The 25,439-nt window shown below is 58.3% G+C and overlaps 1 protein-coding gene across 1 annotated transcript in view; it reads right to left on the bottom strand.

Moving 5' to 3' along the window:
• Positions 1 to 25,439, bottom strand: part of SMAD3 (SMAD family member 3) — a 101,854-nt gene that overhangs the window by 5,953 nt on the left and 70,462 nt on the right. Inside the window, exons 2-5 of the mRNA XM_056127038.1 lie at positions 9,297 to 9,490; positions 9,065 to 9,196; positions 8,203 to 8,277; positions 5,450 to 5,500 (exon numbers count right to left, since the gene is read on the bottom strand). Coding sequence (XP_055983013.1) covers positions 5,450 to 5,500; positions 8,203 to 8,277; positions 9,065 to 9,196; positions 9,297 to 9,490 — 452 coding nt within the window. The remainder of the gene's footprint in view (positions 1 to 5,449; positions 5,501 to 8,202; positions 8,278 to 9,064; positions 9,197 to 9,296; positions 9,491 to 25,439) is intronic.

The following is a 25,439-nucleotide window of genomic DNA, read 5'->3' as shown; positions in this document are numbered from 1 at the left end:
GGGAGGGCAGGGAGCTCTGCAGCCGCTGAGGGGGATCGGGACTGAGTGGGGTCTGCCCTGCCCCCCCCCCCCGACCCCGAGCCTGGGTCACGCTGTGTCAGCCGTGTCCGACTCTGGCTCTGTGCTGCATTTCCACATTCCAGTAAGATAAGCTACACTCTAAACAACACAGCCGCGAAAATGCCAGCTGTGCTGTTTTGGAAGCCTGGGAGGGCAAAAAGGGAAAAGAAGAATCTAAGAACCGGAAGTGCGGTCCAGGCCTCCAAAGGGGAGCCGCCACGCTGTTGAGTGATGCCGGGGCGGGGCCCCTCTCTCGCTGGCCTTTCCCAGACTGGACAGAAGCTGCCGTGGACAAAAGACAGACATAGCAAGGTCTGCATCAGGGGCCATGACCTGCTGGCCATGCCCAGCTGGCCCACCAGGAGCCCATGTCTGCTCTGGGGCGGCCTTGGCTTCCCGGCACAGGGCAGAGCAGAACCACGTCCTTGCCCCCAGGTTCTGATGCCTGCCTGGCACTCCCGGCTCAGCCCGGGGAGGAAAGAGAACCAGGCTCCCTGGAGCACTGACAGAGCCAGGCCACGTATCCAGAGGAGGCGGGCACACTGCCCAGGGGCGACAACGTGCCAGCATCACGCTCCCAGCCAGGGTGGACCCCAGAGGTCTTGCTGCTTCAGACGTGGGTATCCTGGCGGCGGGGCCCGCCAGGCAGCTCTGAGACCGAAGCCAAACAGCCCTGCAGCTCACAGCGGCCCCCCTACTCCGTGCCCTGGAAAGCACTGGGCACAGGAGCTGACACATAATTAAGATGTGTGTTTGGGGGAGCCGGGCAGTTGGTCTGGTCTGGAAGTTCTGGTCAAGCTGAGGTGCAGTATCAGCCCTGGTCTTGCATTTCGTAGTCCAGCTAGGCCCAGCCTTGCCTTGTTCTACCCACCCTCCCTCCCCCATCAAAAATTTCTACAGCAGGAACTGAGGCCAAGATGGGGTCGCTGTCTGGGGCGGCACACAATTTTCTTTAGTCTTTGGGCTCTACCCAGTGGTGCTCAGGAGCTTAATCCTAGCTCTGCACTCTGGGCACCTTCCTGGCAGGGCTCAGGGACCACATGGGATGCCGGAGATCAAACCCGGGTCAGCCGCATGTAAGGCAAGTTCCTTCCCCACTGTTCTCTGGCTTGGGTGCCTTCCTTATTAACTGAGTAGGGTCTCGTTTGTTGTTGCCTTTTTGGGGTCACACTGGCGATGCTCAGGATTTACTCCTGGCTCTGCACTCAGGAACCACTCCTGGTGGTGCTCGGGGGAACCAGGGAATGGGTTGCCTGCTGAGGATTGAACCCGGGCTGGCCACATGCAAGGCAATTCCCCTCTTTACATTTCTATCACTCTGCCAACAGGACTTCATTTCCGATACACCTCAGGATGGATCCAGGAAGTACAAAAGAAAGTGAGAATGTGGGAGTAGGGGATCACAGAGGAGGAGGTGGAGTAGGGGGTTACAGAGGAGAATGGGGAGTAGGGGGTTACAGAGGATGGGGTGTAGGGGGTTACAGAGAGGATGTGAGGCTCCCGCGGCTGGGAGTGGGCCCCACCCAGAGCTCCTGAGCATCCAGGCAGAAAGGGGTAGAAAGGGCCAGAGCATGCAGCGCGACTGGCTGGGGAATAGACGAAACTTGCCAGCTCTTCCAGGGAGATCAAATCTGTCCTGGCACTGAGCCTTAGAAGAAATAAGATAAACGCATCTAGGGTCAACTCCGCCCCGCCTACACGGAGGCAGGCAGCCCTGGTTTGAAGCTCGCAAAAGCAAGAGCAAATTTCAAAAGTTGCTTCCTGGAAAGGCCCAGTGCACCGGCTCTTGCAGGCTCCGGCAGGGGCCCCCAAAGGAGGGGTGCTTCCCCAGCCCCCATGCGCACCCCAAGGGAGGCCACAGTCCTCTCAGCGAGCAGGGGCTGCAGCTGGGGTCTCTCCAGCACTGTGTGCTGCGGGCCCGGCGTCTTGAGTGGCTCCGGGACGTGGCTGAGGACTGGCCCTCTGCCAGCCTGCTGCCCGGGCTGGCTGCAGTGTAGAGCCCAATTCCAAGCTGGCATGGGCCTTCTGTTTTGTTTAAGGCAAAGAAAACAGAATAAAACCCAGAAGGCCCCGCTTGGATTCAGGAATGGCTGTCACAAACACGTGCCAGGGCTCCAAGTCTGGTCAAGGTAGGAGGTTTGGGGGGGGGGGGAAGGGGGGGGGGGATTAACTTTCTACTCTCCGGTGACGCAGCAGGCAGAAGCCGGGGAGCCTGGGCCTTCGGGGCTAGAGATCTCAATGGAAATGGGGGAGCGAAGCAACATATTTGGGTACCCAGGATGGAAGGAAGACAGAGCTCACGGTGTACACCCCAGGTCCGCAGATGCCCCCACTCACCCTAGTTCAGGCACTGCAGCCTCAGCCGGCCATCTCACACATCTGCATAGACTCTCAAGGTCCAGTCCTTATGGCCAGGGAATGGCCCTCTCGGACCGGGTATGTCTGAGACGCCCACCTGAGCCCCTATGGCCGGAGGCCCCTGTCTTAGTAGCCTCAGTTCCCTGGGCCCAGGCCAGCGGTGTCCATCCCCACATCTGGACCCAGACCACAGCCTCACTCGGAGTCCTCACTGTCCGTCCTATGCCCAAGGAGGGGGGTGCACAGTCCCAGAGCTACGCTGCGGAAGACCCCAGCTCACCCCTGACCGGGCATAAAGACCCCGGGGCCCAGGGGCGGCTTGGGGGAGGCACCTCCTGGCAGCCTGGCGCTCCTTCACCCAGGGCACTCACTCCCTGCGGCCTGGCTTCCCTCACCCACATGCACCAGCTCGTCTGCCAGCAAGGAACGACTCACGCCCAGCCCCTTCACTTCCGCTCTCCGGCCCCTCCCGCCTGCCCCTCCGTTTGCCCCAGTTCTGACTTGGCCTGGGAAATTCCAGGTCACTGGCCGGATGTGTGGGAACAGGAAACTCACCTGCTCTTTTTTCATTTGTTTTGGGGCCACACCCGACTGTGCAAGAGTCGGCGGTGACTCTGGCTCTGCACTCAGGGATCACTCCTGGCGGTGCTCAGGGACCCTACCGGTACTTAGGATCGAACCTGGGTTGGCCACGTGCTAGACCAATGCCCTCCCCGCTATGCTCTGGCTCCAATCCCCCCTTTTCTTGCAGTTTAGGTAACAGGGTTCCCCACCACCGTTAATGTTTATGATTTTTCACATACTCTTAAGAAGCAAATTGTGTTGGTGTGAGTGAAACAAACAAACACAAAGCCGGGGTGCAAGGATGAGGTGGCGAAATAGGCAGCCAGATGGGCCGGGGATCACGTGTGTGAGCCAGGCTGTTCCCTCGCTCCCGGTGTAGGAGATGAACAATGATAAACCGGTGAAAACTGAGCGCACCGCCACGGCCTGCCATCAATGCCGGGAGGCTGGATCGAGGATCGCCAGAGACTGAGTTCTCAGCAGCACTCACCAAGGCCGTGGCTGGGCGCCAGGAATCAGGAGAACAACGGTGTGCAGGAGGAGAGGAGATAGGAGAGGGAGCAGCAGCCAAGGACATCTCACACAAGCCCCACTGACTTGGCACCCACCCTCCCTGGCCGCCCTTCCCCAGCCCCTTGCTTTGGGAGGCTACCCCTTACTCCTGTACTTGGGAATCACTCCTGGGGGGGGGGGGCTCAGTGGTGCTGGGGATCAAACCCAGGTCGACCCGTGCAAGGTGAGCACCCGACCCGCTTATCACTCGAGCTTCAGGTTTAAAAGCTCACACCCTGCGATACTCAGGGGTTACTCCTGGCTCTGCACTCAGGAATTACTCCTGGTGGTGCTCGGGGGACCACATGGGATGCTGGAGATTGAACACTGGTCAGCTTTGTGCAAGGCAAATGCCCTCCCCGCTGTGCTATCACTCGGCCCTGAGAGCCCCTGAGTCTCAGACCAGCAGGCAGAACAGAATTCGTGGGCACTATGCCAGGACCCACATTTAAGCATCCATGTCGTCCTGGCCGCAATCTAAAGGGAAATTCTCAACTCATGACCCTCCAGGACAGCTCTTGGTGGGGCACAGATGGGGCCCAAAGCCCTGCCATGTACCGTGGGGCATTGAGTGTCAAAGGCTATGCTGCCCAGTCATAGAGAGGGACAGAGGGCCCAGAGTCCCAACCAAGTCTCTGAAGCCGAAAGTCCAGATTCAAGCTCAGAATCAGCTGTCCACTGCCCAAGTGTGAGCAGAGCTGCTGGCTCACCATGACTTAATGGGTTCTTTCGCTCCAGGAATGTGACCTCCCCTCTGCCTGGCCAACACGCACAGAGAAATTATTTTACAAAGATGTCGAAGGAAAATAAACAAGCCCCCCCCCCCAAGAGGCCTTCACACTGCCCGCTTGTGACCTGTGCTGAAAGGGTCCCAAGCATCACCCCGGGCTTTGGGGAGGGCTGCGACCTTGAGGGGGGTAGAACACAGGCCCGTCTGTGCTGGGGCTCTGAAAAGAGGAGAGCGAGTTCCTCCAAGCCCGAGGAGAGAGAGTCATGGTGAGAGACAGCACAAGCAACCCCAGCTCATGCTTCCCTGAAGCTGGCAGATCATGAAACTAAGAACCTCAGCAAAGGCTGAGGTGGAGAGCAAGGGAGCAGCTGGACCCAAGCCTGGCATGTCCGAGGCCCTGAGCTTGATCCCAGCACCCCGCTGACTCCCGAGCGCTGCCAAGTTGACCCCGGTGCCCCCGGTACCACTGGCTCCATCAGACTCCCCCCAAATGGCTGAGCTGATATTTCATTTGTTTTGAGACCTTCGGAGAGCCCCATGTCAGAGCTGAAGGCCGAGACTGAAGTCAAACACGAATCTTAGCAAAACAGACCCAGAAATCTGTTTTGCTGAAGGGAGCAGGGGCAAGATAAGGCTGGTGATAACAGAGGTGTCCTTGTGTGCTGTGCTTGCAGAGCAGCTGAGGGGAGGGCACAGGACCCTCCCCTCCCCCACAACCACAAGCCCCAGAGTCAGGGCTGGTGGGGCTGAGGGTAGCCATGAGGCTCACAATGCTTCCCGGTAGAGTTCAGGCAGTTCTTGAGTTCTGGTTCCTGAGTCACATCCAGCAGTACTCAGAGCTGCTCCCAGTCTCTGTTTGGGGCTATCCTGGCTCTGTGCACAGGGCTGCTCTTAGCTCTGTGCTCCCAGCTCTGTGCTCTGAAATCAGGCTCTTGATTTCCACTTGGGGGATATGCACCCATTCGCATGGGTTGGGGGAGACACTGCCGGAAGAAGGCAGAGTTTCGCCTCACCCCAACCCTCAGGGTTCCCAGCTCTGTGGGTGACCCCAGGATCACAGCCACCACTGGGCCAGCAATGGGGGCAGGGGCCTCACCTTCTGGGGACCCTCCTCACGTGGGCCACCAGCAGGGGTTGTGACTCAGGAGGGTGTGAGCACGCAACCGGAGGAAGGGACACACTTACCCAGGTTATTGTGCGCCGGGGACATCGGATTCGGAGACAGGTTTGGAGAACCTGCGAGGTGAGACAGAGCTGTGAGGCCACAGGTGACAGTGGTCTCGAGAGCCAAGGCCCGAGGGCTCTGAGGGTCCAGGCAGCCCCCCGGCAAGAAGGATTTCGCCTGCACGGAGGCCCAGGCGGGGGACGGTGAGCACGCCCCATCCCCAGCCCTGCATCCTATGCCATGAGAGCATGAGCAGGGGGCCAACCCCAGCTGGTTCATCTGCCCCCAGGAGAACCTGCCTGAATCTTGCCCAGCTGAGCCAAGCCCTATGAGGTCAGTGGGGTGGGCAGCCCCCCAGACCGGACACCACGAGGCTCTGGCTGGCACCTGGAAATATCCATCAGCTCCTTCCTTAGCTCAGGTCCGCTCAGGAAACTCACAAACTGACATTTTCCACAAAACCTGCTGGTGCTACTAGTCCAAGCCCCAAACCCACCAGTTCTTATACAATGACTTTCTCCCCACTCGGCCCCAGGAAACACAGGAAACACTCTCAGCTCACACCGCCACAGTTCCAGACCATACAGCAGCCACCTTCCCGTCTGGCCACACCCCCTCCATGGGCCAATCACTAACAAGCAGCCCCGGCTGGCTCCGCCCTAAGGCCCATGGCCACAGGCCAGCCAGGCCAGAGCTGTCCAAGGGTCTGAGCTTTGTCCCAGTGTCCTGTCCTACCGAGGGCAGTGCAGAGGTCTTGGGGATGGGGGTTTCCCCTGACAAAAAGAAGACACAATGAGAGGGAGAAATTATGGCAGAAGCAAAACTTCCAAGTCAAGACACAGGCCACACGTCCCCTAGATACGAGGCCACACAGCCCTAAGGGGCCTGGACACGAGGTCACACAGGCCTGAGGGACCTAGACACGAGGCCACACAGCCCTGAGGGACTGAGACATGCGACCACATAGCCCTGAAGGACCTGGACATGACCCACAGCCCTAGGGGGCCTGGACTCGAGGCCACACAGCCCTAAGGGACCTGGACAGAACCCACAGCCCTGATGGACCTGGACATGAGGCCACACAGCCCTGAGGGACCTGGACACGATGCCACACGGCCCTGAGGGATTTGAACATGAGGCCACACAGCCCTGAGGGACCTGGACATGCGACCCACAGCCCTGAGGGACCTGGACACGTGACCCCCAGTCCTGAGGGATTTGGACACGAGGCTACATAGCCCTGAACGACGTGGAAATGAAGCCATGCAGCCCTGAGGGACCTGGATATGAGGCCACAAGCCCTGAGGGACCTGGACATGCGGCAGCAGTCCTATGGACCGACCCAAGTGCCCATGTTGGAGTCAGGCTCTGCATTTGCCCTCCCTGTAGTGTGGCCCCCAGAGGACACTTGGGCCAGTGTGCAATCATGTGGCTCCAGCTTCAGTCCAGTGCTGTGGTAAGTGGGGTCCTGGCAGTACTGAGGACCACTAGGGCCATGCCCAGAGGTGCTGGGAGGGGGCATGCAGTACCGGGCACTGAACTCAGAATTCACACATCCAAGACTTGTGCTCACCACTGAGCCATCTCAATGGCCCTTTCCTTGGACTACTGCTGTTTCCCCTCAGGTATAAAGGGGGGCATAATACCATCTCCACGATGGGGTGTATGGACATGAAGTGGCACCACTCATGTACAAATGCTTACCCCAGGACAGGCTTGCAGCCCAAATAATGAAGACACAAGCAGACTGAGGGGCCTTCACTGGATCTGAAGGCCTGCATGGGGTTTAGGGAGGACACGGGACCAGGCGGGGGACCCAGCTCCCCAACTTGTACGTTTCCAGGTGGGCAGTAGTGACAAACTGAACAAACAGAACTAACAGGACACACCCTGAGGCTTGGGGGCCAGTCCCAGTGCCCACTTCCAGTGCCCTTTCTGCTGCACCAAGGGTTTCAGAGGCCAAGAGGAGGCCAGGCAAGACGGCATCAACAGAGCCTCGCCCTGGGTCTGGGCCACACCTGGCAGGCCACATCCTGGCTTGCTGCTTGAGGGTCACTCCTGGGGGGACTGGAGGGCTATGGGTTGTTGGGCTGGAACCTGGGCTCCGGCCGCGACACTCACTCTAGCTCTGGTCCATGTCCTAACCCACCACAATGCAGTCAGCAGGGCAAAGAGATGGAGACGGATGCAGAAACTGGCATCTTGAGAAATGCTGCCTGGCCAGCCGGGACCCCAGCCAACACTGACCTCGAGAAGACCCAGCCCACCAGTGCACAGACAGCCACTCCAGGGCAGGAGGTGCAGACCCCAAAGTGTCTGCAGATTCAGGCTGGAAAGGAAGTCCCTGTTTCCAGCGGACCGGGAAGTCTTCTGCACCCCTCTCCAGAAGCTGCATATAGGATCTGGGCAATGGGGGACAGCAGGCTCTACGGCCTCGTCTGCAGCAGTTCCTGATGTGCTGGGGATGCCCACCCTTTCCACGGAGAAATGTCCACTCGCTCCACAACCCCCTCCTCCCCCACTTCCTCCTCTTCCACACCAGCCCCATGCCACAAGGAACCACAGCCCCGAGACTCACTCAGGGCTGACTGGGCCAAGTGAGATGACCCGGCTGAGGTCACTCGCCATCCCCCAGCAGTGTAGAGGCAGCATGGAATGCTGGCAGGGCCCTACCCAGCGGGACTCAGGCTCCTCTGCAGACCCCCAGGTGCCAGAGACTGTCACACTGGACCCCCACCCACCCCCAGATGTGGTGCATCCCCGCGAGGCTGACCTGCATCCATGCTGTGGTTCATCTGGTGGTCACTGGTCTCACCATCTTCACTCAGGTAGCCAGGGGGTGGGGTTTCTGGAATCCAAAGGAGGCTGCATCACTCAATGGCCACCAGGGGCCTTGGTCACCTTTTGCATACCTGATCCAGCCAGGAGCAGAGCCAGAGGTGGCACCGCATCAGGAAACTAGACCCCAGGTCCCCAGACGTCCTGCCCCACCATGTCCACTGTCTGCCTGCAGCATTGCTGCTTCTGGTCAGGACATCCGACTGAAACACCTGCCCAAAAGCCTCAGCCAGGCTCCTCCCAGCCCCTAGCCAGGTCAGGCTGAGTTTCTGTCGGGGGAAAACCATGGTCCATCTGGCACTAGCCCTGCCTCTTTCTGCCCCGGCCCTGCTGTGCTCACAGCGGTCATGCCATCTCTTCTTACTACAATGACCATGCCACAGAGCCCTTCTCAGCTAGGACTCACCAAGGAAATGAACACAGAAACTATACCCAGGACCAGCTGGCCTGAGGTGCCTCTGAAAGGGACTGTTCTGAGCCCTCGGACCCTGGGCATGGAGGGGTCCATGTAGTTGGCACAGCTGTGCTCCAGGTGCAAGGACTCAATTAGGGGTGGATGGTGGGAATGATGGTACCGGCTTCCAACTGCAGCCTGGATGCCTGCCCTGATGGGAACCACTCCAACTTCTCCCCTCGACTGGACCCCAGGGTGAGAGAGACCCAGAGTTGCCTCCAACACGGATGATAAGGCAGCGGGGTCAGGCCACGAGAAGCAGCACTGCAGGGGCCCAGGCAGGAGGCCCCACTGAAGGGTGGGCTGTGGAGTCAGAGGCCCTCGAGGCTCCCACATCCCCTACCTGGAATATTGCTCTGGGGCTCGATGCCGGCGGGGAAGTTAGTGTTCTCGGGGATGGAATGGCTGTAGTCGTCTAGTGGCGGGAACTCGGCTGGGATCTCCGTGTGCCGTGGTACCAGCACGGGGGGCAGGACTGCAGGGAGATGGGGCAGAGACAAGGGTGAGCGTGGGACCCCCACCCCCAGTCTGACGCAGGCAGGAGGGGGCACCGCAGACCCCGGCCCATGACGTACCTGGCGTCTCCACTCGCTGGTAGTGGTATGGGTTCACGCACACCTCGTCCTTCTTCATGTTGAAGGCGAACTCACACAGCTCCACGGCCCGCAGCTCGTGGTGGCTGTGCAGGTCTGGCCAGCGCCACAGGCGACAGTAGATGACATGGGGCAGCCCCTTGCGGTGGGACACCTGCAGCCGGCCATCTAGGGACCTGGGAGAGGACACAGGGAGAGAGGAATGGGTCAGCCAGGCCACCGGCCAGGGGTCAAGCTGTTCCCTCCCCTCCGCGTTCACTCTTGCTCCTTCAGGAACATTCCCTGAAGAGAACGGAGGCTTCTGAAGAAAGGCTGAGAGCCCCTCGAACCATATCCCCCGCCACCTCTGGGGACTGGGGTGCTGTCCAATGCCCCCATGCTCCCGCCAGAAGGGGTGCATTGAACAGCATGTTTGCAAAGGCCCAGTGCTGCTCAGCTGGTCCTGCCCTGGTGCCGGCTGCAGGGGCAGGAGCAAGTAAAGAAGGGGGTTCCCTATCTGAGAGACGTTCATGGTGCTCAGTGACTATTCCCAGGTTTGTGCTCAGGGTGCCAGTGATGGAACCCAGGGCTCCCATATGCAAAGTCATGTGCTCCATCCCTCGAAGCCACCTCCTATCCCCCAAAATTCTCAAATCACAGATGTGCAGTCCCGGTGACAATGAAACCTTGAGAGAGGTTGATGAGGTGAGAGGGTGACCAGATGTCTCAGGCCACCCTGACCAACACACACACACACACACTCTCTCTCTCTCACACACACTCACACACACACTCACACATACACACATATACATACATCATATACTCTGACACTCTCACACACTCACTCTTATAACACACTTAATATTCAGAGTCACACACACTCACACTCTTACATACACACACGCACTCATACACACACTCTCATACACACACATGCACTCACATACACACACTCTCACACACACGTACACACATACTCACACACTTTCACTGACACTCTCACACATTCACTCTTACAACATGCTCAACACTCAGAGTCACACACACTCTTACATACACACATGCACTCACATGCATACACACACGTTCTCATAAACACACATGCACTCACATAAACTCACAAACACTCACACACACTCACACACATACATGCGCACTCACACCCTCTCACTGACACAGTCTCACACACTCTTACAACATACTCAACACAACATCACACACACACTCTTACATACAGTCACACACATTATCACTCACACTATCACACACATTCATACTCACACTCATACTATCACACACTTTTATACACAATCACATACACTATAGTAACACTCACACACAGTGACCAAGGAAAGGCTCCTCTTCTTCCCCGTGGGAATACTGTGAGGTAAGGGCGAGGAGAGGGCTGACAGGGCCATGAGAAGCCCCCCATAGGCCCTCCTGGAGGTCTCCACACAGGCAGTGGAGTGGGCGCAGTCCTGGGCACTTGGGCCCCTCAGCGCCACAACCACCCATGCCTGCCCAGCACACTGCATGTCCCTGTGCACCCGCGTCCCCGAGGCAGGCCCAAGTGTGGGCCCCGCACCAGCAGGAGGGGCGTAGAGCTGCTTGGAAATGTAGAATCTGCCGGGCCAGAGCGACAGTACAGTGGGGAGGGCGTTCGCCTTGCATACAGCCGGCCTGGGTTCGACCCCCCCACACCCCAGCCCTCAAGCCCCCCAGGAGTGAGCCCTGAGTGCAGAGCCAGGGGGTCAGCCCTCAGCAGAGCCAGGTGTGGTCCCCAAACAACAACAACCAACAAACATGACCAGAAAGTACCAGAAGACCAGGCCCTGGGAGCACCAGGGCCAGGGAAGGGCGGCCAGGGGCCCCAGAAGAGAGCCAGGAGCGGGACCGAGGCTACGCTCAGCTGGAGGAGGGAGGGCGTGAGGACAGGGTGGGTGGGCTGCTCACTCAGCCCTGAGACCACCTGTCCAGGTGGGCGGGAACAGGGCGCCCTTCTCAGCTCAGGGCTGACCTGGCGATCCTGAGGGGCTCCCTGGTGGGCTGCTCGCCTGGGGTATGTGTGGCCGTGATCCCATCCCCAGCACCAGACAAAAGCACCCCCAACCATGGAGCGAGCACAGGGCTGTGGGAGAACTGGAGAAAGCTCTAGAAGGCCCAGGGCTGCCTCCGGAAGTGGGTGCGGGTGTAGCAGAGGTGAGGCCAGGCCTGCGTTGCTGTTGGCAGCAGGAGGAGGGGGAGACGGCCATCAGGCTGCGAGACCACAGGTGGTGCTCACGAGTGCAGTCCGGGAGCCCCAGCCAGCTGCCCGGGTCGGGGCGCCCACATCCCACCTAATCTCTCCATGGGTAGTACTGGGGGCAGGGTCGGGAGAGGGGGCGAGGGCGGGGATCAGACTGACACGCACAACAAGGTCAGGATCCGCTCAGTCGGAACAGGTCTCAAGGGCTGACGTGGCACATCCCCAGGGCTGTAATTCCCAGGCCACAGAGCCTGCACCCCCAGACAGTAATTACCAGACACAGCCCCAGGAGACAGCCCGGAGGCACCCCCAGAACCGAAGGAGACACAGGCAGGACCCTCGAGGAGCTCTGCTCTCGCACCCGGACACTGGGTCTGGTCAGGGCCCAGAGACCTCCCTCCCCCCAGGAAACACGGGCCACTCCCTGCCCTGCCCCACCCCCAACACCAGAGGACACAACACTGGACAGGTCACACTTGGATCTAGTCCCAGGTCAGCGTGGTGAGTGTGGACCACAGAGGAGAGCAGTGGGAAGCGGAGGTGACGGGGGTAGGAGGGGAGAATCAGTCAGACCCAGAGGAACACAGGTCAGGACACGCCACATTCACGCCTCAACAATGAAGCAAAGAGCACCAGCTACTACTGCACTGTGAGCAGCGCTCCGAGGGCAATGCTCCGAGGGCAGTGCTCCATGGATAGTGCTCTGCAGGAAGTGCTTCTTGAGCACTGCTCTCAGGGCACTGCTCCATGCTGGCCTCTCGGGAGAGGAGGCCTGGGAGAAGCCTCCAGAGAGTGGGTGAGCAGATTCCAAGGTCACCTGCCGCCGAGACTGTAGGTGAGGCTGGGGTACCCTCATGGGTCGGGATGATCACACACTGCCTGAGCACCCACGGAACGGGACCCTCGCCTTACAGGCTGACTGAGTGGATGCAGGGGAGGGCTCGCGGGGGACAGCCACAGGGTCGGAGACACAGACATGTGACACTCAGCCTCAGGCGTGAGGGCAGTTGTGAGGGGCTGCCCTGGGATGGCACTTAAAGAGCACAAGAGTCAGGGGAGGGAGGCTGGAGCAGTAACCTCTGTGCATCGTCGGGTGTGACTCAAAAAGCAAAAAAGAGAAAGAGTCAGGGAAAGAGGGGGAAGTGGAAGAGGAGGAGGGGGGAGGGGAAGGAGGAGGAAGGAGGGGAGAGGTGGGACAGAGCAAAGGATGATCTGTGCAAACACAACGGGTGGCGTCTCTCAAGCTGCTGAGATGCAGGGTAGGGGAGAGAAGACCCCAGTGTCCACAGAGCCCAGCGTCCACTAGGCTGATGCTGACCCTGGGCAGGACCGCTTGCCCTCACCCTGCTCAAGCCCAGGCCACAAAGTGGGCGTGGCAGGGGAGAGGACAGAGGTCCGACCCCCGCCCCTCCTGGGGGCTCTGCACACAGGGCCCTCCATCCCCAGACAGAGCAGAGAGGGGCCAGAGCGTGGCCCCAAACCAAACACAATAAGTAAGAGAAAGGAGGTAGAAGGGCGAACTGGCAGACCAGCACATCGCAGCCAGGCCTGAGCGTGGGGAGAGCATCTCACGGCCCTTGTAGCTCAGGCCGGGGACAGCCACGCCAGCACCCTCCGCCTGTCTGCAGACCTGAAGGAACCCGAGGGCTCGATAGACAGTACCGCAGGCCAGGCACTTGCCTTGATACCCCAGTCATGAGGAGTGATCCCTGAGCACAGAGACAGGAGTAAGCCCTGAGCATAGCTGGGGGTGGCCCAACTTGAGACCTTCTGCAAAGAAAAACCTGAAATGACCAACTTCTAGAAAAATAAATAAGGAGAGAATCGCCATGACCTTGCAAGAGACGAAGATTGCCAAAAACCGAACCAAACTCACATTCCATTCAAGAAAGTCAATTGGGCCGTGGAGATTATGTTGCTGGAGGCCCCAGCGTGAAGCCGGCACCACAGACTTCCCCAAGCACTACCAGGAATGGCCCCAAAGCCAAAAACACATATGAACATGTTCGCCAATTAGCCATTCCCAAAACGTGAACTTCTGCTCTTCGAAAGACACTGTTAAAAAAAATAAAAATAAAAATAAAAAGACAAGCAAGGCACGAATGGGGAGAAAGAATATTTGCAAAGCATTCCTCTGATGAAGGACCTCTTTGCAGAACATATAGAGAACTCTTGAACGCTCAGTCATCCAAAACACACAACCCAATTTAAAACAAAAGAGAAAGAAAAAAATAGGTCAAGAATTTGAACAGCCACAGCACAGAATAATGTAAAGATGGGAAATCCACACACCGGCCAACACCCGTCACTATAAAGCATCCAAACGGCAGGCTCATTTCCCGGTGCCAACACTCAAAAACCCATCCTGTGCCGGCCAGGACACATGACTGGTGAGGCAGACAGAGGCACATCCTAAGGAAGAGCACCTGGAAGTTTCTGGCAGCGAGAAACATCAAGACACCACAGAGCTATAACGCCCACTGCTAACTATTAAGCCAAGAGCACTGCAGCACGGGTCCTATGAAAACATATGTGGACACGCAAAGCAGCTTTCTTTCTTTCTTTCTTTCTTTGGCTTTTTGGCTTTTTGGTCCACACCTGGTGATGCACAGGGGTTGCTCCTGACTCTGCACTCAGGAATTACTCCTGGCAGTGCTCAGGGGACCATATGGGATGCTGGGAATCGAACCTGGGTTGGTCATATGCAAGGCAAATGCCCTCCCTGCTATGCTATCGCTCCGGCCCCCTCAAAGCAGCTTCCTATGAAAATAACTCAATACTGATCAGCAGGTGAATGGAGCGACATATGCTGCATTCACAGGACAGGCTTCTCCTCGGGAGGGAGAACGGAAGAACTGCTGCAAGAACACGGAGTCACCTACACATCCCTCTGCAGACCACTGGAAGATGCGCATGTTTATACAGATTCCCAAGAAAAGGGAGGAGGAGGAGAGGGGGAGAGAGAAAGGAAGGAGACTGCGGGGAGAGGGAACTCGGGATGCACAAGGCCCTGAGGACAGGCTGGTGTAATATCAAACTGCAGCTGTGGTTTCAATGCCACAAATATCAGAATTTACCCAAGTACTTTCTCTACGTCTGTATTATGATTTGCATGTCCAGAATTGCAAAAAAAGTTGATCACATTGCTTAATGTCTCCATGTAAAACTCACTCCTTCCTTCCATCTTCCTTCCTTCCATCTTCCTTCCTTTTCTTCCTTCTTTCCTTCCTTCCTTCCTTCCTTCCTTCCTTCCTTCCATTCTTCCTTCTTTCCTTCCTTCCTTCCTTCCTTCCTTCCTTCCTTCCTTCCTTCTTCCCTTCCATCTTCCTTCCATCTTCCTTCCTTCCTTCCTTCCTTCCTTCCTTCCTTTCCTTTCCTTTCCTTCCTTCCTTCATTCCTTCTTCCCTTCCATCTTCCTTCCATCTTCCTTCCTTCCTTCCTTCCTTCCTTCTTTTCATCTTCCTTCCTTCCTCCCTCCCTCCCTCCCTTTTTTCCTTCCTCTCTTCCCCCAGCGGTGCTCAGGCCTTACTCCCTGCTCTGTGCTCAGGGAACACTCCTGGCGGTGCTCGGGGATCGAACCCGGGTTGTGATGAACAACCGGTGATGATCTCCGTCTAGCCCCATCTCTTTTTCTCTTCTGTAGAGAATAGACCCACCTGTCTGGGGCTGGAACCCCAGTCACTTGCCTGCACAGCAAGCTCCCTACCCACTGGACTTTCTCTTCGTCCAGCTCCTGGGCATGACACACCGTCTGACCTGCCCACATTTTCCAGCAGCCGTGAGGTGAAAACACCCAGAGCCAGCCTGGAAGAGCAGTGCGCCCAGTTCCCATGCGTGAGCCATGGTTCCCCCGCCTGGTGGGAGTGGGGGTGGGTGGGCACCAGGCCTATATGGCCGAGGGCACACGAGGGCTCCCCGAGGCCGGCACCAAACGGGAGTGTCAGCTCTGGATGTGATTTAGCTGGTGCGTCCGGACACGCCCTCCGAAGCCGTCCAGGGCCAGGCGCCATGTGAAGAGAGTCAGTAAATAGACTTTAACGGTGTGGGCAGAAACGCAGCGGCCGCTGCAAAGGGTCCATGGACACCCCCTCTGCTCCCTGCCCAGCTGCCAGCCTCCAACCGGGGCTGACAGAGACCGCGCCCCACGCCGGGGGCTTCTTCATGACAGCCCCCCACCCCCACCCCAGCTCCTTGGACAGAGGCTTCAATCCTGAAGGATATTCTCCACCAGCTGAACCATTTCCTGTGGCAGGAAATTAGGGTTCCTCCCATTGGCTCCAGGCAAGACCAGAAAGCGTCCCAAAAAGCTGGCGGGGCCACGGCCAAGGCTGTGGGCGCACTGGAGCCCGAGCCCGCAGGGAGCTGCCCGTGGCCCAGAGGGAGGCAGGGCTGGGGGCCCTCCCACTGCCCCCCTGCCGCCCACTGCATCCTCTGTTCCCAGCACTGGCCATCCAGAGGGAGCCGTGGGGGTGAGGGGAGGTGTTGCGACAAGGCGGCTGGACGCGGGGTCAGGGCCAGGGACATGGCGACGTGATTCTGACAAAGCCAGGCCCAGGTGCGTGACAGAGAGGCAGGATGGGCTCCCCAGAGCCACCCGACCCACAGATGCCAGAACTCAAAACCCGGACAGCACTGCAGAGGGAGCCCTGCTACGGTCACACTGCTGCTCAGCCAGGCCACTCGCTACCAGGCACATGGGCCTCTTGTCCAACAGTAACGGAGCAGAGACCATCTCTCAGGTCCAAAACACACGCGAAGAGTAGATGTGTTAGCCCTGTCCTGCTTCAGTGAGATCAATGCTCGCTTGCTCTTCTCTCTCTCTCTCTCTCTCTCTCTCTCTCTCTCTCTCTCTCTCTCTCTCTCTCTCTCTCTCCTCTCTCCTCTCTTCTCTCTCCTGTCTCCCCTTCCCTCCCCTCCCCTCTCTCTCTCTCTTCTCCAGCCTCTAGCTGAGAGCAGCCTTCCTGCTGGCCGTGCTCCCAGAGCGGTGAGAGATGATGCCATTCACGGGAGAGCACCCAGACTACAGGCCAATGGCCTTGTTGCTGCTTCTAACACAGGTACGTGCGTCTGTATGTGCACATGTGGATGCGTGCACATGTGTGCCTATGTGTCTGTGCACATGTATGTGTATGTGTGTGAGAGAATGTGTCTGTGTGCATCCACGTGTGGGCATGCATGTATGTGCCTTCATGCCTGTGTGCGTGTGCATGCCTGTGTGTCTGTGTGCACGTGAGAGCGTGCGTGTGAGCGTGCGTATTCATGTGTGCGTGCATGAGAATCTGGTACTTCCTAGTCCATAGGCTTTGAACAGAAAGGAGAAAGGGGGAGAGTCTGTGTTTCCGCCTGTCCTCTTGCCCTTGCCCGGGCAGCTGCTGTCCCTCTGCCTGGACCTGGGCACCGAGGCAGACCCGGGAGGCTGAGAGCAGCCAGCATGGGCCCGGGGGGCAGAAACAGGGTGTGTGGGTCTGAAGGGTCTGTTACCCACACGAGCCCCCTAGAGAGGGGCCAGCACTGGGCTTCCCGACAACAGGCCGGGGACGGCCGGATAAGAGAAGCTGCATGCCCGGGAGGGGTCCCAGACTGGCCGGGTGGGAAGAACAAAGGCCAGGCCGGGTGACTGTCCCCCTCCCCAGCTCTAAAGGGGCTACACAGTGATTCTCTCCTCACAAGACTGATCCATTTCAGGAGGACCAAGCTTCCGGCTCCAGGGGCTTTACAAAGCCCCTTTAAATGCAAATGCTCCCTGAACACTGGGCTCTGGCCAATAGCTGCCAAAGCCAAGCCCCCCACGTCCACATCTACCCCACTGACTCTTACCCCACAAATATGTGTATAGTTTGTATTGGGGTCACACCCAACAGTGCTGGGGGTTACTCCTGGCTCTGCGCTCAGGAATCACTCCTGGCAGGCTCAGGGGACCCCTGTGGGGTAGCTGGGGATGGAACTCAGGCTAGCTGTGTGCAAGCGCCCTCCTCCATGTACTATCGCCCCAGCCCATAGCTGCTTCCTTACTTCAATGTCAGAAAAAGGCATTTCCTCTGTGGGGTTCCCCGTGTGGAAACACAGACTTCCCCGAACGAGCTGCCCCAACCACACACACACACACACGCATCTGCCAGGAGCCGGGGTGAGTCCCTTCCTGCCCGACATACCTCAGGCTCAACCCAGGCTCCCCCTGCTCACGGCCAGTCACCTGCACCCCGGTCTCTGCCCACTCTTCTCGGCCTTCGCTTGCTTCCCTCCTCTTTCCTTCCTTCCTTCCTTCCTTCCTTCCTTCCTTCCTTCCTTCCTTCTTCCTTCCCTCTCTCCCTCCCTCCTTCCTTCCTTCCTTCTTCCTTCCCTCCTTCCCTCCCTCCTTCCCTTCCCCTTCCTTCACTCCTTCCCTCTTTCCCTCCCCCCTTCCCTTCCCCTCCCCTCCCTCCCTCCCTTCCTTCCTTCCTTCCTTCCTTCCTTCCTTCCTTCCTTCCTTCTTTCTCTTCCAGTTCAAACAAAAAGCACACTGTCTGCCATTCAGTGCTGGCCCTTCTGGCCCTGGAGAATGGAACCACAGCTGACCAGTCCCCGCTTTTAGTTCCCTGTGGCCTCTGCACCACAGTGCTCTCCTGGAAGGGTCTCTCTTTCTCCTCACACGCTGCCCTCACTCAGTGCCTCTCTCCTACCCCAGGCCAGCCCAGGACGATGATATAACAGTGAAAGCCCTGAAGAGCAATCCCTGCTGAGAAGGACATTCGATCTGTGGGTTCACTGGGTATCCATTCCTTTTGGTAAACTCAGCCCCAATCTGAAGCATCCTTGTTCGTGGCAGCAATCCTGAATTGTGGGCTAAGTCCCCCCCAGCTGCTGGGCGGTGCCAGTGAGGCCCAATGTCTATGGTCTACTGATAGCTGGCCAGAAGCAGGACCCTGGCTCCCGAGGTGTCTGGTGGGTACTTGGGGGCCTCTGGAAGAACATTTTCCTTTTGTGTTGTGGAAAGTGATTAAGCATCAAGGTCAGTGAGCAGATAAGTTCAGAGAAGGGGAGGGACTGGGGGTGGCCAAGGCCCCCCCCCCCCTGCAACTCAGCGGCCTGACTACTGTCTGGGGGCTGCGGCCACACAGACCAGGAGGTGAGCTCGGCCCCCAGCCAGCTTGCCAGTGCTGCAGCTAAGGGTGTGTAACCCCTGGTTGTGTCAGAGGGACAGGGAAGGAGGGGAAAGGTGGGTGGGGACGTTGGTGAGGCCAAGAAGGTCACCGCCCACTGCCCCCCTCCTAGCTGGGCGGACCACTGACAATCCCGAGAATGCACCCGGTGACTCTCATGCCCCAATGAGTCGGTGCAGACAGGGAAAAGGATCCTTCTTCTGGTCGGGCCCAGCTGTTTTCCCTGCTGTGTCGAGCTGCCGGAAGGCTTCAGTCTTCGTGATGACGAGCACGTTGGGGGGAAGAACCTGACAACCAGAGAGCCAGGACAGGAGCGCTGACAGCTACCTGCAAGAGCGACTTTCTCCAAGTGTAACATGGTACTAAAATGAACGCTGAGAAAGTCAAGGGGCTGGAGATAGTTCAGAGAAACTCGCACTCGGCACAGAAGCCCGCGTTCAACCCCCAGCACGGCTGAGGCCAGGCAGCGCCACACCACAGAGCCGAGCACTGAGTTGGGAGCAGTTCCTGCGCTTCATGGACACCCCTGCCCCCATTCAAACACCAGAAAGAAACAGAGTCACACACAGGCTCTGCCACTTTCACTTTCTTTTGGTTTTGTTTTAGGGACACCCCTGGTGGTGCTCAGGGCTTCCTCCTGGCTCTGTGCTCAGGGATCATTCCTGGTGGGGCTCGGAGGGACCATATGGGGTGCTACGGATGGAACCCAGGTCGGGCATATGCAAGGCAAGTGCCCTCCCAACTGTGCCCTAGTCTTTGGCCCTCGTCACAGACATTTTCACGGTTTTCCTTGTGGTTACTGCCTACGCTCTTTCTTTTCCTTAGTTGTTTTTTGGGGGGGCGAGAAGGGGAAGTGCTGGTCACTGTGTGGAGGCCAGTGGGGGGGGGCAGCAATGAAATGGCTGGTGCAATACCCACCCGCAGTGGGCGACCGTCATTCCAATCAGATCAGCAGAAGCAATGCCAGGCAGGCCTTGAGCTGGGGAGACATCCCCGCCAGAAGGAGGAAGAGGAGGAGGAGGGTGGAGGGGGGCATGCAGAGCACATGTTCCCCACACTGAGCCAGCCCTGCAGCCTTCCTTTGTCTTCACAGCGCCCCCTCCTGGAAGGCAGGCTCCGGGCACCATCCCTACAGGGTGTGATCCCAAGCCCCATCCCAAAGCGCCTGTCCTGAACGAGGGCAGGGGCTGGAGAGAAAACAGCAGAGAGGGCATCTTCGTGCATGCAGACATCCCCGATTGATCGGGCACTCCACGGGGTCCCTGGGGTCTCAGCAGGAGTGATCCCTGAGTGCAGAGCCAGGAGTCCGCTCTGAGCATCACCAGGGGTGACCCCAAAAAAGTCAAAAAATGAAATAAACAGGAGGCACCTGAGACAGAGCCCTGCTACAGGTGTGTCTGGACGTGGCTCTGGGCTCTGCACCAACCTACCTGAGCATTCACAGGGCTGACTGACACCCAGGCTATGTGCTTCCAGGTGCTGGGGAGAAACAGACTCACTGGCATTTCCAGTAAGGGCAGTAATAAAATGCCAGGCAGAAGTTCTCAGAACAGAGGCACACAGTGACCCTGGCAGACTGCTCGGGGACCACACAGTGTCTGAGATCGGACAGAGGGTGCCCACATGCAAAGCCTGACCTCCATCCTACAAGCTTCTCCAACTCTCCTGCCACACTTTTATTATCATCATTGTCATCATCATCATCATCATCACTGGGTTTAGGGCCACATCCAATGGTACACAAGGCTTGTTCCTGTCTCTGCACTCAGGGATATCATCCCTGGCAGGGCTCAGGGAACCATATGGGGTGCAGGGGATAGGACCCGGGTTGGCTGTTTGCAAGGCAAGCTCTTTACCTCTGTGCTACCTCTCCAGCCCCATCTCTCAGCCTTTTAAATTAAGAGAAAAGGGCAGAGTGAGCCTTCCCTATGGGGACTAGTAGAGATTTTTCTCTGCAGAAGAGAAAAACAAGGGCTGACACACAGATGCAGGGAGTGAAATGCTCATCAGGAGCCCCGCTAAGTTCTGCCTTCCGACCGAGAAATCTCCGGGTCTCCCAGGAACTCACACGGGCAAGGTTCTGAGCCAGGATCTCCCCGTCACCCGCGCCACCTCGCATCTGATCTGCCGGCGAGCCCCAGCGCCCGCTCACCGCTCTCCCCAAACACGCTGTCTTAGTCACTCTGTTTTCCACTTTCTCCCACAGAGCAGAAACCCTGCCGGTCTTGAGAGACCGTTCCCCTGCGCCTGCCCCCGGCCTCCCCCGCCCTGTCCCCTCGGCCCGCCCGAGGCCAGCGCCTGAATCACTTCCTGTGGCTCGCCTGCACGTTCAGGCGGCGCGGCTGTGTCTTGGAGGACAGTCGCAGACTTGGGGCGGGGGCGGGGGGACAAGTGGGCCCGGGCAAGGACAGTGATAACGGGGCCGCCTCATCCTAGCCAAACCAACCACGCGGAGTCTCCAAGGCTGCGTGGGTGGGATGGGGCCTTCGTGCCAAGGGGAGCCGGGGGAGCAGGCGGGTGCGTGACTCCATTCTGAATCACTGGCCAGAGAGATAAACCAATGTCACAAAGGCCACCGACCGGGGAAGTAGAAGGGGCGCCACTCGGCGACACGCAGCCTCTAGACTAGGGCTCAGCCAAGCCCGATTTTACAGTTCCCAGCCCAGTGCCAACGCCCGTGGGCCAAGGAAAGGGTCATCCGAACACTCATCCTCAGCCACACTTACAACCGCCCTGCTTCCGAAAGGGGCCCCATGCCGCAGACAAGCTGGTTTCAATCCCAGGCACGACAGCTGTCTCAGGCACTGCCAGGAGTGACCCCCGCCCCCCCCAACCAAAGAAGCCCTGAACACTGCCTGGTGTGGTACAAAACAAAACAACAGAATCCGCAGACTGTGCAGCTGGGCCTCTGCGGAGGGGCTGGAGGGAAGCCGGGAAATGATCACCTTTCTAGGTAAACTTGAGGGTCACATGGCTGAAAACAACCATCATTTGCAGAAAATACAGCCATTCTGAGACCTGCTCCAACATGCCACGAACGCCGGCCAGGAGCCGCGGGGCTGCAGCCCAGGAGCACAGGCCTCCAGAAATGGTCAGTATTCGGGAAGGGTTCCACCCCCCTCAAGTGTCCCCCTGTGTTTGAGTACCTGGCCCAGGGACGGCAAGAAGCAGCTTCGTGGCCCTGGGCCCAGGGAGCAAAGCAGCCCTTCATCCACGGGCCAAGCCAACATGTGGCGGGGAGAACGTGGCCACCCCTCGGCCCCCTGGCTTACGGCCAGCCCAGAGGGGCCGGGGAAACCCCAGAAGTCTGATGCCTTCCGCAGCTCTGGGGCAAAACAAACAGAAAAGGCCCAAACCCAACAGCCCCCAGGGAAGGGCTCAATGGCCACTGAGTCCACTCCCAGGGAGAGCAGAGGATGGACGTGGCCAGCAGTGGCCCCAAGGGAAGAGGGTCTGTGTGGAGAGCATTGCACGGGGGCAGCTGGACCCCCCGTCCCAGGCGTTTTGGGGCAAGTGACCCCTGGATGTCCTTAGTGAGCACAGGGTCCAGGAGTGGAGAGGGGAGGTCCAGGCAGCCGCGGGCCAGGACAATGGCTCGCCGGGGATCGCACACTGGCCTGTAAGAGGCCCCAAGTTCAATCCCTGCCCCTGCCTGGCCCCCACTCAGCCCCTACTCCAGGACCGGGCAGTGCCCACCCAAGGCCTCTGATGCATCAACCTCAGGGCCATCTGCTACCCACCCCAGGGCTCCCGTGACCCACACAGCCTCCTCCTCCTCCTCCTCCTCCTCCTCCCAGGTCCCATGCGCAGCCACCAAGCTGGGTTTGGGTCACAAGAAGCACATCAGGCTGAAGCAACAGGACAGCAGAGAGGACACTTCTCTTGCATGCAACTGACTCAGATTTGATCCTGGTACCCCAAGCCCTGCCAGGGGCAATCCCTGAGCACGGAGCCAGGAGTAAGCCCCAAGCACCACCAAGTGTGTCCTCCAAACAAAACAAATCTCTGCAGAGTCCTTCCTGGGTGAAAAGCACCACTTTTAGGGCAACTGCCCTCCTGACCATCCACATAAAGGCCCACTGGACCCTTGCTGCTAGCTCGGAGGACACTGGTCCTGGAGTGCCCTGCATGCTCACACCAGCACGCAGCCCTGTCCTTGGGCAGCGCATGCCCAGTGTCCACCAAAGATGCTGCTGTCCACAAAGGCCTGGAGCCAGGAGAGGGACCTCCTGGGCACTGGGCAGCAGGGCAGAGCACAGACGGAAGATAGAGGGGAGGGGAGGGGTAAGAGAGTATGGGAGGGGAAGATAAGGAGGGGTCACGGGAGGAGGGGAGGGGGGAGGGGCAGTGACCACCCTCAGAGTCTGCAGTCACTCGCCTTACTGCCCTCAGCTTGGTGCTTGTTTCCAATGTCCTGAGATGCCCGCACCTCCTGAGTCTCTCGGCGTCCAGACCCCCCTGTCCAAGCCTCCATCCTTGAGCAACCAGATGGCTTTTCTCTGGCCATCAGGAAGTCGGAGGCTGTCCGCTGCCTGTCAGGGGCCGGCCCTGGGCACCTCTGTCCGGGACTGGGGGGAAGAGGAAACCCCTTCCCATACTCTGGACATGGGCCTAGGGGCCACTGAGCTGGAGGCAGCCAGACCAGGGAGGGAACGCGGGGCCGCTCTTGAAGCAGCCTCCGCACCCGCGGGAGACGGGTCCCAGCAGCCTGAAAGGACGGCACGGGCTACTGAACAGCCCCGGGCCCGGGTTTCTAGTGTGATTCCAGTACAATTCCACACAAAGCAACCCGGGAGGCTCCGTAAACATTCACAGATGGTGATGGATTCCTGCTGCTGGTCGGGAGCACGGGGAGGGGGGAAAAAAAACCCGAGCTGTGAAACATCTGAATGCTGGGAGTCCGGAAACAACAGGAGGGAAAGTACAAACGCAAAGAGAGAAATGAGCGGGGAAGGCGCTCGCCTTGCACGCGGCTGACCCGGGTGAGATCCCCAGCACCCCACATGGTCCCAAAGCAGTGGCACGAGAGATCCCTGAGCAGAGAGCCAGGAGTAAGCCCTGAGCACCACCGGGTGTAGCAAAGACTAAACAAAAAGAAATAAGACTTTGAAGCTAGCCTAGCAAAGAAGGAAGTTGCCAGCCACCCCAGCTCCAGTCTCAGTGCTCAGAGGCTTCAGCAAGTCACTCATGTCCTCTGACTCCAGTGGCCTCAAATGACCTGAAGGGAAGTACCAAGAGCCCCAAATGAGGGGTCCTGGTGCAGGAACTCTGAAAACGCGGTCGTTCACAATGTCAAGCTTGACCCTTAATTTCAGCTGCCAGAGATGCTGGTTGCCCAACAGAACTAAGAGGCCCAAAGCAGAGAGGCCTCCAGGCCCAGGAAAGAGGCCAAGGGAGGCGGGGCAGTGGAGGAAAAGCTCCAGGTCTGAGCCTCTGAGGGAGTGAGATCAGCATCTTCATGGCGGGTCTGACCCTAGAACTGAAGCGGGTGGTGAACACGCCGACCACATGGTGAATCCGAGATGGTCCCACAGGGCTCATCTAGCTGCTCTTCTCTGGGGAAAAGAAGAAGCCCTGCTCTGGAGTGGAAAGACAGAACTGCGAGTGGGGCGCTGGCCTGGCACATGGCTGACCTGGGTTCCACCCTGGCATCTCACATGAGAACTACTAGAAGTGCCAAGTCAAGGAGTTGGAGTGATAGCACAGCAGGGAGGGTGTTTGCCTTGCACTCAGCCAACCCGGGTTCGATTCCCAGCATCCCATATGGTCCCTCAAGCACCGTCAGGAATAATTCCTGAGTGCATGAGCCAGGAGTAACCCCTGTCCATCGCCAGGTGTGACCCAAAAAAAAAGAAAAAAAGTGCCAAGTCAGGATTAAACCCTGAGCACCACTGAGTATAGCCTCAAAACAGAAAATTAAAAAGCAAACCAAACAAACCCTGTGCTGATGCCCAAACCGGAACATACACAGCCCCCTGAGAACATGTTCCCCAGTGCCTGTCTCCTGCCCTAGAATGTCCAGCGAGAACCACTCACAGCAAATATCCCGCCCCACTCCCCACTAAGATCCTTCCTCACCTCAAGCGACACCTGCTGTGTCAAGCTGATGTCCAGGGAGCTTTCCAGGGCCTGGGACTGGCCCCCAGGTCATCTCTTCCCATCCCCAGATCCTGCCGTCATCCCCCGTCTGTCCCTGCTCCAGCTTCCTAAGCCAGGGAGAGGCAGAGACCCACAGAGGGGCCCGCTAGAGGGGACCAGGGGGCATATGAGCAGGTCTGCACAGCCCCCGCGGGAACCAGCACACAGATGAGTGGACAGCACAGGAGCCCAGGAAACATTCACTGTGCGGACCAAAAGCACCCTGAAGGCCAGTCAGGCCACTCTCTCTCTCTTTCCCTCTGGACTGTGGTCCTTCTAGGGTAAGATCCAGCACAAACATCCCTGGCTGCCAGAGCTTAGAGACCTGAGAGGCAGCCACCAAAGAATGATTGGGGCCAGGGCAATGGCGGGCAGTGGCCCCATGGGTTGTACCTGCACACACAGTGTCTGAAAAACATTTTCAACTAGTTACCAACTTTGGAAATTTAGAATCAGGGGTTTCTCTTGAAAATAAACACCAAAAATTACACAATAAATACCCGCTCTCATTTGGCAGCTGATGCAAAGCCCCCTTGGGGGTTGGAGCCAAGTCCAGGTCATCTAGCCCCCAGTCCCTTTTCACCTGGTCGGTGGGAAGAAGCTACCACACAAGGATCTCAG

Source organism: Sorex fumeus, unplaced genomic scaffold (genome assembly GCF_029834395.1).
Source record: "Sorex fumeus unplaced genomic scaffold, SorFum_2.1 ptg000063l, whole genome shotgun sequence".
Lineage (NCBI taxonomy): Eukaryota > Metazoa > Chordata > Mammalia > Eulipotyphla > Soricidae > Sorex > Sorex fumeus.
This window is presented reverse-complemented; position numbering and strand designations above follow the sequence as displayed.